The sequence below is a fragment of the Trichosurus vulpecula genome, chromosome 3 (genome assembly GCF_011100635.1).
Source record: "Trichosurus vulpecula isolate mTriVul1 chromosome 3, mTriVul1.pri, whole genome shotgun sequence".
Lineage (NCBI taxonomy): Eukaryota > Metazoa > Chordata > Mammalia > Diprotodontia > Phalangeridae > Trichosurus > Trichosurus vulpecula.
This window is the reverse complement of record NC_050575.1, coordinates 158,162,714-158,174,744: the sequence shown is the minus strand read 5'-3', so window position 1 is coordinate 158,174,744 and position 12,031 is coordinate 158,162,714. Positions and strand designations below refer to the sequence as shown.

The 12,031-nt window shown below is 41.8% G+C and overlaps 1 protein-coding gene across 1 annotated transcript; it reads right to left on the bottom strand.

Annotated features, from left to right (window-relative positions):
- Nucleotides 1-1,542: 1,542 nt before the first annotated feature.
- On the bottom strand, nt 1,543-11,706 carry LOC118842975 (small nuclear ribonucleoprotein-associated protein N). The gene is made up of 7 exons (XM_036750334.1): nt 11,602-11,706; nt 10,318-10,469; nt 8,286-8,397; nt 6,309-6,461; nt 2,669-2,807; nt 2,172-2,297; nt 1,543-1,697 (listed from the first exon to the last, which is right to left on the bottom strand). The coding sequence occupies exons 1-7, from the start codon at nt 11,602-11,604 to the stop codon at nt 1,660-1,662; spliced, it is 723 nt and encodes a 240-aa protein (XP_036606229.1). The 5' UTR covers nt 11,605-11,706; the 3' UTR covers nt 1,543-1,659.
- Between the last annotated feature and the right edge of the window lie 325 nt (nt 11,707-12,031).

The window sequence follows — 12,031 nt, the reverse complement described above, 5'->3', positions numbered from 1 at the left end:
TTTGAAAAGAGGGGATATAGTGTAAAGAAACTACAGGACAAGTTGTGGTATATGAATGTAATGGAATACCATTGTGCTAGAAGAAATGATGAGCAGACAGACTTCAGAAAAACCTGGAAAGACTTCTATGAACTGATGCTAAGTGAGGGGAGCAGAACCAGGAGAACATCATACACAGTTACAGCCACATAGTGCAATGACTAACTTTGATAGACTTGGCTCTTCCCAACAATGCAAGGTTCTAAGACAACTCCAAAAGGATCATGGCGGAAAATGCTATCCACACCCAGAGAATTACAGTCTGAATGCAGATCGAAACGTACTGTTTGCTCTGTTTTGTTTCTTCTTTCTCGTGGTTCATTCCATTGGTTATAATTGTTCTTTACAACATGACTAATGTGAAAATAGGTTTAATATGAATGTATATGTAGAACCTGTATCAGATTGCATGCTGTCTTGGGAAGGGGGGAGGTGAGGGAGAGGGAGAAAATTTAAAACTCAAAAGTTTGTGGAACTGAATGTTGTAAACTAAAAATAAATAAATTTAAGAAAAAAAAAACTATGGGACAATATTCAGTGTGAAACTTATGAAGAAGCTATGGCCTCCTACAACCATGAAATAGTACACCAGCTGCCCAGCAACGTACCAGAAGCACTAGAGAAAAATTTAAGTCAGATAATGAAATGGAATGAACAGTGGATAGAAGATAATAATTGAACCTTAAGGGCAAAGCATGGACTTTCAAAGTTTTCCACATGATGGTTAAACATTTTCTTGATGACGTGTCCTTCCTCATGCAGTAAAAATTAAAACATGCACCAAATTTTACTATCCAGGATTATGTTGTAGAAGTAACAGGTGCACAATAATATATAAAGTTGAGTTGTGACTAAATTTTATTTTTCTCCGTGAGAAAACTGAAAACCCCCAAATACAATGAATAAGATGATAAGGACTTTTAGAGGGGCAGCTAGATGGTGCAGTGAGTAGGGCACTGGCCCTGGAGTCAGGAAGACCTGAGTTTAAATCCAGCCTCAGACATTTGACATACTTACTAGCTCTGTAACCTTGGACAAGTCACTTAACCCCAATTGCCCTGCCTTTCCCCCACAAAAACAAATAAAAAAAAAAGATGATGAGGACTTTTAAAGTTTAAGAATATTCAGCATTCTCATTTATTTTTGTTAACTGCTAAAGAATAAGCAAATTTGAGAAAATAGGTGGAAATTTTTAATACTTGAAATGAGAAAGAAAATGAAGCCTAGGAAGAACTGCTGACTTACAAACAAAAGAGTCTGAGGATAAAGCTATAAAAAAATAATAGGAAAAACCAGGGAACTAAATCCATAGTTATCACAATGGAGGGAGGCATCTGAAGTCATCTAGATGACTAAAAAAGGAATAAAGATAACTCAGATGAAAGAACCATCTCCTCTAGGATAGCCCATGTAACAACCAGGGTAGTCTTAAGGTGTTTAAATTCTGCACTCCCTCCCAATGCTTCCAACAGGCACAGAAAATAGCCAACTTTACACTGCAGGTTTTTTTCCCCGAGAGTTTATTATGAATCAATTTAAAAGGAGCACACTTTATACAAAAAGCCCACAAAACTATATACAGCCTCAAGTCAGAGGCAGCATCACAGCAGCTGAGGAATCCTAAGGCCTTGGTGGGCGCATTCCTGGGGGAGGGGGACCTACAAGGGAAACAAAAGAGTCCCATGAGATAGACATAACAACTGACATTTCTAAAATGCTTTAAAGTTTACAAATCACAACAGGTCTGGGAGGTACATAACAAAAGTAGTATTATAATCTCTTTTACACAGTGGAAGAAACTGAGGCTCAGAAAGGAAAAATTACTTGGTTCAGGATCAAATATCTAATCCTTCCTGGAAAACAAAACCCATGGCTATGAAGGAAAAGGAGATTCAGAGCTCAGTGGAGCAATGAACCCCACCCCCACAAGCAACAGCAAGAAAATTGGGTCTGACTAAAATCATTTCTAGGGAAGTATGGTGAACACATCTACGGCTTCAACTTTTATCTGTTGTGCAGTCCCATAAATATCAGAGGCCGAGCTCCCACGAAGAGAGCTCAGGCTGATAAGAACGCTAGCAACAAAATTACACTGACCACACGTGAACTGCAAAGGCAGCTGTGCCACTCACCTCTCATTCCAGGAGGAGGGGGTCTCATGCCAGGAGGGGGCATCCCCATTGGTGCCCCTCGACCAGGGGGCATCCCCATTGGGGGGCCCATGGGAGGTCTCATTCCAGGAGGAGGGGCCATCATGCCTGCAACAGAGAAGTTCCAGAGAACAATTCAGTGTTGTATGAAAATTGTAAGGAGTGGCATTAAAGGGGAAAATAAGAGCCAGGTAACAAGATGAGACAAAAGCTTTGCGAGGGGAGCCACAGTCTCCAGCTCCACCATCCACTTGGTGGCTATTCCTAGCTCAAAGATGACTCACACACAAAAGCCAGGGCTCCTTTCCTAGGAAAGCATGTGCCCTAAGCTCTTGGACAATCATGCAGGCTGGACTTCAGAGTAATCCTGCTGAATAATTCAAACTCTTCATCAGGTTCAGACAAGGTTATGTTTCATCACCAATCCAGCGGAGGCCTTAACTATCAACTAGTACAGCTTCTATCCAAGGAAGTCTTACCTGGAGGAGGTGTCCCTCGGCTCACAGGTGGAGGAGGAGTTCCTCGACCAGGGGGGTACTGTGTTGGAGCTCCTGCAATACTGGCTGTGGCAGCAACTGCAGCAGCAGCTACAGTCCCTCTCGCCTGAGGGGTCATCACCTAAGAGGGCACAGAGGGTGGTAACAGTAAAACACAAATAAAAATACAAGCATTTATTAAGTACCTACCACACAGAGCAAGGCTGTCCAATCTTAGGTTTTTATTGAAACAACAGACAATATATTTTGATTTGCCATTTTAGTGAGAGCTCTGTGTTAGCTCAGCTTCGATTACTAAAGCATTTATGTAAATTTCTACGTTGTAGGTGGGCCGCATAAATCACAGGCCACATGCACATTCTGGACAGCCCTGATATAGAGGGCACTGAAGGAGATACCAAGTCTAGAAAAGACATGACTCCTGCCTTCGTCAAGTTCAGTCTAATAGAGATTAAAATACCAATACAGATGGCTGGAATAACATATAATTTATACATTAGATGTGTATAAAACAAAGTGTTTGGAAACCCAAAGGAGAAGGATCTACACAACCCTTCCCCTCACAAATGGCAATAGACATATGTAAAAAAGATAACTGGGAATTTGCTATTAACAAATGAAGGAGGGCAAAAAACCAGGAAAACAAGAAAGGGAATAATGGGATAGCTGGTATGTCAGCAAAGTAAAGTAGACATTTATCATCATTTCACATTTCTCTAATGCTTTAAAAGCAATGTGAGATGAGATGGGAAAGGAAGGATGGAGCCAGATTGTGCAGGGTTCTGAACACTGGTCTAAAGAACAAGAAGCAACATGGCCAGAACCGTGCAATAAAAAGGCAGCCCTGGTGATGTGCTGGGGAGACTAGGGGCAGGCAAAACCACCCGGATGCTATTACCACACTCAAGTCAAGGGATAACAAGAGCCTGAACTAGAGAGTAGCAGTGAGAATGAAACAGAAGGAGAGGTATAAGAGACACTTCAGACATACAACAGCTAGTTAGACAGTGGGGGGAGGTGAAAGAAAGAGAATGATCAAAAATGACTGAAATTTCAAACCTACGCAACTGAGTAGTGCCAATAACATAAAAGTCAGATAAAACTGAAAAGGTTTTGCAAAAGCTAAATCAATTCAGTATGAATTAGAACATTTTAGTTGCGAGAAAAGCCTTTTAAACAAATTTCTCTGGAAAAAGTGTGATATGTAAGACATAATGGTGAACTGATACAAATGTATAAGAATAAGTCAAAATAATGATCAAAGAATAGGAACAGGCAATTCTTAAAAGATAGGAAAGTAATCAATAACCATATAAAAACAGCTCCAAATCACTAGCAACAAGCAAAGTGAATTAAAACAGCTCTTCTGAGAAGCCTTGTTCTCCTTTCTCTGAGCAGAGAACAGGCAGCCAGGCAGAGTCAGACCCCTTCAACCATAAGGTGGTAGGGTTGGAAAGACCACAACTTGCCTCCAGAACAAGGCTGACATACCTAATGTGGGTAACTTTACACAAGGACAGTTATATGATGGCTCTGATAAAGAATACCAATTGGATGAAGACAGAGTAGGTGATGAGTTAGAAAATAAAGGGAAAAAAAGTAGAGTTATTGTTAAATTACCAGGCTGTGATTTCTTCCCCCAACTATGGTTTCATATAGTTTGTGTACTCCAGACAATTCCATATTAAATACAAGACTTGAAAACGGGATACAATGTAAAGAAACTACAGGACAACATTCAATGTGAAATTTTCCAAATCTTTATGAAGGAGCCACGGCCTCTTACAGGAATGGAATAACACACTGGCTGACCAATAATGAACCAGAAGAACTACAGAGACCTGGAGATCAGATATTGAAATGGATTGAGGGGTGGGTAAAAGACAGCAACTGAATATGGAGGAAAAGCATGGGACTTTCAAGGCTTTCCACATGACAGTTATAGATTTTGTTGATTTTCCTTCCTCATTTAAAAGAAATTAAGACAATATACACCAACACATACCAAAATTTTGGTATATATTGTATACCAATGTACACAATGTGCATATGTACATATGAGAGATTAAATGCTTTATCCAACATCCGAAGTGTCTCATACCTCTCCTTCTGTTTCATTCTCACTGCTACCCTCTAGTTCCGGCTCTTGTTCTCTCTTGACTTGGAGGGTGGTAATAGCATCCTGGTGGTTTTGCCTGCCCCTAGTCTCCCAAGCACATTATCAGGGCTGACTTCTTATTGCATGGTTCTGGCCACGCTGCTTCTTGTTCTTTAAACTGGTGTTCAAAACCCTGCACAATCTGGCTCCATCCTTCCTTTCCCAACTTATCTCACATTGCCTTTAAAGCATAAATAACGTATGTATGCTTTAAATACATTTTAAATACATTATATGTATATGTAGCAAAGATTGTATATTAGAGGTAGGAGAAGGACAATCTATAAGGTTGAGTTACAGATTTTTTTTTTCTCAATGAGAAAATTGAAAATCCCCAAATACAAAGAACAAGGTATTAAGGACTTTTGAAGTTCAGGAAATACTTAGCATTCTCATTTACTTTGGCTAAATGTAAGAATAAGTAAAATTGGGAAAATGGTTAGAAATCTTTAAAATTTGACATGCAAAAGAAAATAAAGGCTAGGAGGAACAACTGACTTATAAATAAAAGGAAGAGTAAGGATAATGCTATAAACATCAAATTTCTATTGGTGATGAACTGCTGGTTTGTTTTTTAATACTGGAAGATAGCTCCAGATTTGAAAGTCACAAAGTAAATGGTGGGATCTTTGAGAAAATAGGAAGTTTTTTTTTTTTTCAGTACAAAGATTTACTGAACTCTTTTGCCCATAAAATTGGTGCTGATCTTCATATTGGTATTTGTCTCCACAGAACAGTAAGCTCATCATGTTTTCCAAACATAGAAGGTAAATAGCAAAGTTGACTGCACCCATGGAAACTGTAAATATTAATTTATTGGTTGATTAGTTTCAGTCTTTCTAAGTTTCATGAAAATTCATGTGATGTTTTGCTGCTTTAAAGGTGGTGGTAATTAGATAAAGTGTTAAAATATAGTGACTGTGTATTAAAAAAACAACTCTGAGGTTCCACCTCCCATCTATGAGATTGGCAACGGACCAAAAAAAGATGATGACAATTGTTGGAGAGGATGTGGAAGAACTGGGACAGAGGATTATTTACACTCCTCATTTCTTAAGCACTTATTGTGCACAATAAATCCTACAGCAGAAAGCAGGGGTAAGTGAGGAGAGGAGAGATATCACCAGGGCTTTGCTCTACTCAGAAAGTCTGGTTTGATACCTACAGCATTCCAAGGAAAAGGTCCAAATGCTCTCCTGAATACCTGGTTGTATTCCCCAGGAGTATACCCTGGGATTTAAGGCCTCGACACACCTGCCATTTATGGAGCACGTCCTTCAGGTGCTCCTCAATACCCATGCCCTGACTTTATTGCCCCTGACAAAATGAGCCCCTTGAGGGCAAGAACCATTTTGTTTTTGTCTTTGCATCTCCACAGCTCAACAGTGTCTGGCACACTGTAGGCATTTAATAAAAGCCAATTCATCAACTGATGGAAGATGTCACGGTCGCCCAGCTCCTCACCTGTTGGGAAGGCCCACCAACTCCTCGGACAGGTCCTGCTAAGCCTGCAGGAGCCTGGGGCATGGGAACACCAGCCGGCACACCTCTGCCTGCAGCCCTGCCGATCCCAGGGCCTCCTGCAGCTCCGGCTAACGGCACACGGGCGATGCCTGTCTGAAAAAGGAAAACATAAGAAGTCATTTATCGGGAAGCAAAGACTAAGTGTGACCACACTTTGTAGGCAGGCTGGCAACTAAGGCCCAATAGTTTGTGCAGAAGCACACAATGTCACCAGCCCCTCATAAACCACAAACACTACACTTCCCATGCCCACAGCCTGCTGTTGACATCCAAATATGCAACAACAACAAAAATATATCAAACAGATATACTGCGTGCAGTAATTTCCTAGTATGAAAAATACAGTTTTCTCCTATTTTGCTACAAAATTTCATTAAGACACCTTTATTCCTTTGGAAACCTGGGCTGGCATTAATGGATTCCGTCAAGATACGTAGATATATATACACATATATATGTGTATGTATACATAGTGTGTATGTTTATATGTATGTGTGTGTGTATAAATATATACACATATATAAAATATATATTTTTGCAAGTCCCAAAGAATTTTATGGTCAAATGAGGATGGGGAATATTGCCACGGGAACAGTACTATAAATGGGACCTGGATCAGACAGGTGTTCAGGGAGCTAATGCAGCCAGGGCTCAGGTATGAATTCTGTTCACACCGACAGTCCAATTCATATCTTGGATGACAGGTACAATGGAGCCAGATAACATTACTGTGGAATATGGTCATAAAGGTTTAATGATATTGTGGAATGAAAAATCACTTTGACTATGGTCATATACGTAGAAGCATGGGGGAGGCAGTGTTATGCCTGCGTAGTTACAGTGCTCTAAACACTTTACTGTGCTCTTAATACCTGGATAGAGTAATTGATGACCTATGGATATTAACGATCTACAAGCTTTTAAAAAAGAAATCCTAAAGTTGCAACCCCCATTTTTCTGGTATGTGGCTCAGAGGTTTTACAGACTTTTACCAATGGAAGGGCCCTCAAGGCAAAATAGCTTCTCAGCATTAGGAGAGTTCTCAGAAGCCACCTAGTTCAACCCATGTCTGAACAAATACCTTCTCTATGACACCATCACCAATAATAATAGCTAACATTCATACCAAGGAAAATTTAAGGTTTACAAAGTGTTAACTCATTTGATTCCTCACAACAATCCTGTAGCATAGATACTATTATTATCCTCATTTTACAGATAAGGAAACTGAGGCTGACTGAGGCTAAGTAACTTGCCTTGCACAGACAGCCTCATAGGTGAGTGTGAAGATCAAATGAGGGTGCAAGATTGTAATTTAGAACTGAAAAGGACTTTTACAGATCATCTAATCCAACCTCATTAGAACATAGCACATCAGAAAGAACTGGGAAGAACCTCAGAGCCTAGAGCATCAATGCTGGCAATCATTCCTAGGATCAGAGAAAGAAGAGCTGGAAGACCTTACAGATCATCTAGCTTAACAGCTTTAGAAACTGGATGTCATCTAATCAAAACAGAAATATTCTGTTACCTTGCCCTTTTCATATAGGAGGGAAGGACACCTATGAGGGGAATGGAAAGTTGTTCAAAGCAGCATTTAAATGACACTCACAAGTGTGAGGATGATCCTGGTACTCAAATTTCTTCCAAACTTTAATATTTATTATCTCAATGAACACAAAAATCTCTAGCTTGATCCTAATCCACTTGGTAACTCTAACTTTATCAGAATATTTAATTAAGGCCAGTCAAACTTAAGCGCTAGGTACCAGTACTATGGCTACTTTCTGGTTTCTAAACACCCAGCTGACTCTCACAAACACAAGGTCCTCTTAATTTTATAGGCTCCTAAGGTGAGTACCTCCAAACCCTGATGGGGGTTCCCCTCCCTGACCTTTCCCAATCCTTTTGCCTTACATCTTTAGGGGGTGGGCCTTCCACAGTCATAGAGACCAAATTCTCCCCACGAAGCAGCACCAGTCCCAGAACCCTCTTTTCCTCTCGTTCAGGTTGTTTTGCATTCTTTGGCCTGAAGAATAGAAACATGCATGTTAGTGAAAAAGGCTGTTGAATATGGCCTGCGCAATACAGGCAATTCTATGCTCCTAGGCTTCCTAGGATCCCTCAAAACCTTCACCTTGTCACTAAGCCCATAACTTACTCAAGGAGTCCTGGGATCCTTAACGTTGGAAGACTTAGAATCATAGAATGTTAAAGCTGGACGGGTCCTTAAAACATAGAACATAGCATGTCAGAACTGAAAGGAACCTTAGAACATGGAATGTTAAAACTGGAAGGGCCCTTAGAACACAAGATTTAAGTGCTGGAAGAGACCTTAGATATCATATTATCCCCTCATTTTACAGAAGAGGAAAATTTGGTCCTGAAAGAACCTAGTCTAAGGTCACACATCCAGTCTTCAGTAGATATAATTTAAAATCCAGCCTTGTGTAGAGTCATAACTTCACATAACAAGGATCTTAATAAACACTCAGACTGCACTCTGTACCTCTTTTAGCATGAATCACATTCTAAATACTGTATTATAGATGTCTGAATAACTGACATCCCACCTACTGAACTACAAACTGCTCAGGGACAGGATTCGAGTCTTATTCGTCATTATACTTGTTTAAGTTCAAAGCAGTGTCTTACACAGAGAACAGTTAAATTGAATGTAAAATCGGGTCCCCCTTTAAAATCCCTAATTATACTACAAAAAGCCTTCACCCCAAGATGATCTCATAGAATGACAGACCTCTGACAGAAAACCTCAGAGAATAATATATATTATTATGCAAGAGACTATTTCTGTTGACCTCACAGTACTGAGGCATCATAAATGTTTGCTAAGTTGAAGTAAATTTACCTCAAAGCATTTCAACTCATTAAATAAGCACAACTAATCATGTATATGGTAATTTTGCTGAATTGCATTTTTCCCTTTTCTTTTTATGCTCAATAACAAATGGGGAATGACTGTATTTCAAAATGAGCTTGAAAAAAAAATCAAAAAATGTATATCACAATTAAAGACACGAACGAATTTCATTAAATGTCACTGTTTGCTGGGAATAAAGACATGGAACTTAGAAACTGGGAGTTCAACAAACAATGAATAGGACGGGCCCCTTTCTAGATAACTAAGTATTCTCTCCAAAGCACGTATTGGTAATCACAGAACCAAAGAGGGCCTTAGTTAAAACACTGAAAAAAGAACATGGAAACTTTAGAGTTACTAGACCAAATTCTATGAGGGGAAAGACCATTAATGTTATGTTAGAAAGGTCTTTAAAGACCATCTAGTCCACCCTGCACAACCTGCGGCCAGCCCAAGGATTTCCAGCAGCCGGTGAAAAATGTAGAAGAAAACATCCCTTGTATGTAAAGGAAATCCTCCAGCATAACACAAGTCACCCATGGGCTATGAGTGTCCCAAGGGCTGCAGGTTGTGAAGGCCTGATTTACTCTAACCCCCTCATTTAATAGATGGGGAAACTTGGCCTAGACATAAATGTCTACGAAAAGTCACAGTTTCTACGAAAAGTCACAGTTTATACAGGACTAGGTGCTCAGGGCTATATGCCTATAGAAATCTAGGACTGATTTCCTAACTCTCTTGCACAGTACCTGGCATATTAAGAACTTAATAAATGCTTTATTTGATCTATCCCAAGATCAAAGGTCCCCCCACCATACCGTGCTTTCTTTTATCATTTTCAGGTGATATATGCTGGTATACATCTAAGCATACGTCATGTCTGGGCATAAATGTTTCCTTAAAATCCACTAAGATGGGGGTGGGGGGGTTGGAAGGGGACGGTGTTCAGGACTAAAACAGAGAAAAGCTGGTTAGAGTTCTATGAGTACGAGAAGCCTAGCTTACCTGCCCTCCAAACCCCCTTCCCCTCCTCACATCCCAAGCTTTCCAACCCAGCCCCCTCCTCACTTGATCTTCCTGAACTCATCACAGTCACACAGGATCAGGTTCATGTGCTTGTCGAAGGCCTTGAAGGTGCCGATGAAGATGCGGCCGTCCTGCAGGATGCACCTCATCCTGTAGTCGATGTGCTGCAGCATCTTGCTGCTCTTGCCCACCGTCTGTGGGAATTAAGAGGTTAAAGTATTGACTCTAGGCCCTGGAGTGGCTACTTACTGCCAGGTATTTTTTCTCCCCCCCCTTCCCTTTCCATCCACTCTCTCCCTCATCTACAGAGTCAAGATCCAGCAGTGCTCCTCCACCATCGAGGTCTTGATCCTTTCTTTTCCCAAACCTCCTAGCCTCCACCTTCCCCCATTATGACTGACACTCCACACCAAACACACTCTGGGCTCTTAATCCCTAGGAATAGGGTCGTGTCCTCTAATCCAATTCTACAATCCTGTTATCCTCCACTCCCCACCCCACACCTCAGACACTCCCCTGACTCAGGCCCTCAGGCTCAAGTTCTCTCCCAACTCCAGTCTGTCCTCCACTCCACTACCAAAGCCATCTTCCTAAAGGGCAGGTCTGACCACATCACTGCATGCCCCTCCCCCAATAAACTCCGGTGGTTCTTTGTTACCTCCAGGATCACATATAAAGCCCTGAGACTTTTAAAATTCTTCACGCCACCCGCACAACATACTCTTTGGTTCAAGGGACACCGGCTCCTTGCCGCTTCTCAACAAGACACCCTATTTCCCTACTCTAGGCATTTTCACTGGCCCTTCCTTCATGCCTGGAATTCATTCCCTCCTCATCTTTTTTTTTTTAATTTTCCTAGCTTTCTTCCTACCTTCTGCAATGTCTTTCCCGATGCCCCTTAATGCCAGTGCCTACCCTCATTTCCAATTTATCCTGTATACAGCTTGCATGCACATGGTTTTTCTTATCGTTTTCCCCATTACACTGTGAGCTCTTTGAGAACAGGGTCTGCCTTCTGCCTTTCTTTGTATTTCCGGCGTTTAGCGCCAGATCTAGCGCAGAATGAGTAATTAATAAATTTCTGTTGATTTGACTTCATTTCCCCCACCTCCAACACAAGAGAACCAGACAATCCCCTCCCCTCCCCCCACACACCCTGTGCAGCACCCTGACCTCTGACCTCTTTGGACGCTCGGCCCCGCCCTCTGCAGTGCTCTCCTTACGATCCCGGGCATCCCCGGCCCCAAACCCGGCCCTGTCCCCGACTTGTCCTGGCCTGTTCCCCAGCCTGGGCCTCGCTTTGCCAGAGGTCCCAACCAAACTCACCATGATGCCGGCTACGAAGTGCCCCGACTTGGAGAAAGGAGCCCGCTCCGGCGGCCGCAAACACGAGGAGCTCCAGAGGAAGGTATCCGCCCCCCAGCTTCCGGCTCTAACGGAAATTCGAAGAGGACGCATAGCCCTTGGAACGGGGAAGCCACGTGACTGAATGTGTCCCATCTGCCGCCATATTGGGTGAGGGCAGGCGCCCTTTCCCTGGGGGAGAAAGGTTTCTTGGGAACGTTGCAGAACTAGGGGCTTCCCGAAGGGGTGCCGCCCCTGTCCTACCTCTCCAGCAGGGGCCAGCCCCACAGGTCTACGAAGGACCGTATCTCAAACATTAGACTGAGGGCAAGAACTCTCTTTTTCCTTTTTTTTTTGTATCTCCAGCTCTTAGGACAATGCCTTACACATAGTAGGCACTTAATAAATGTTT

Excerpts from the sequence above, each read along its gene's own strand:
- LOC118842975 (XM_036750334.1), bottom strand. Across the intron at positions 6,462-8,285 it reads AAGGCCCACCCCCTAAAGAT|ACAGGCATCGCCCGTGTGCC; the intron begins GTAAGGCAAAAG and ends TTCCTTTTTCAG. Across the intron at positions 2,808-6,308 it reads TTGGTGGGCCTTCCCAACAG|GTGATGACCCCTCAGGCGAG; the intron begins GTGAGGAGCTGG and ends GTGCCCTCTTAG.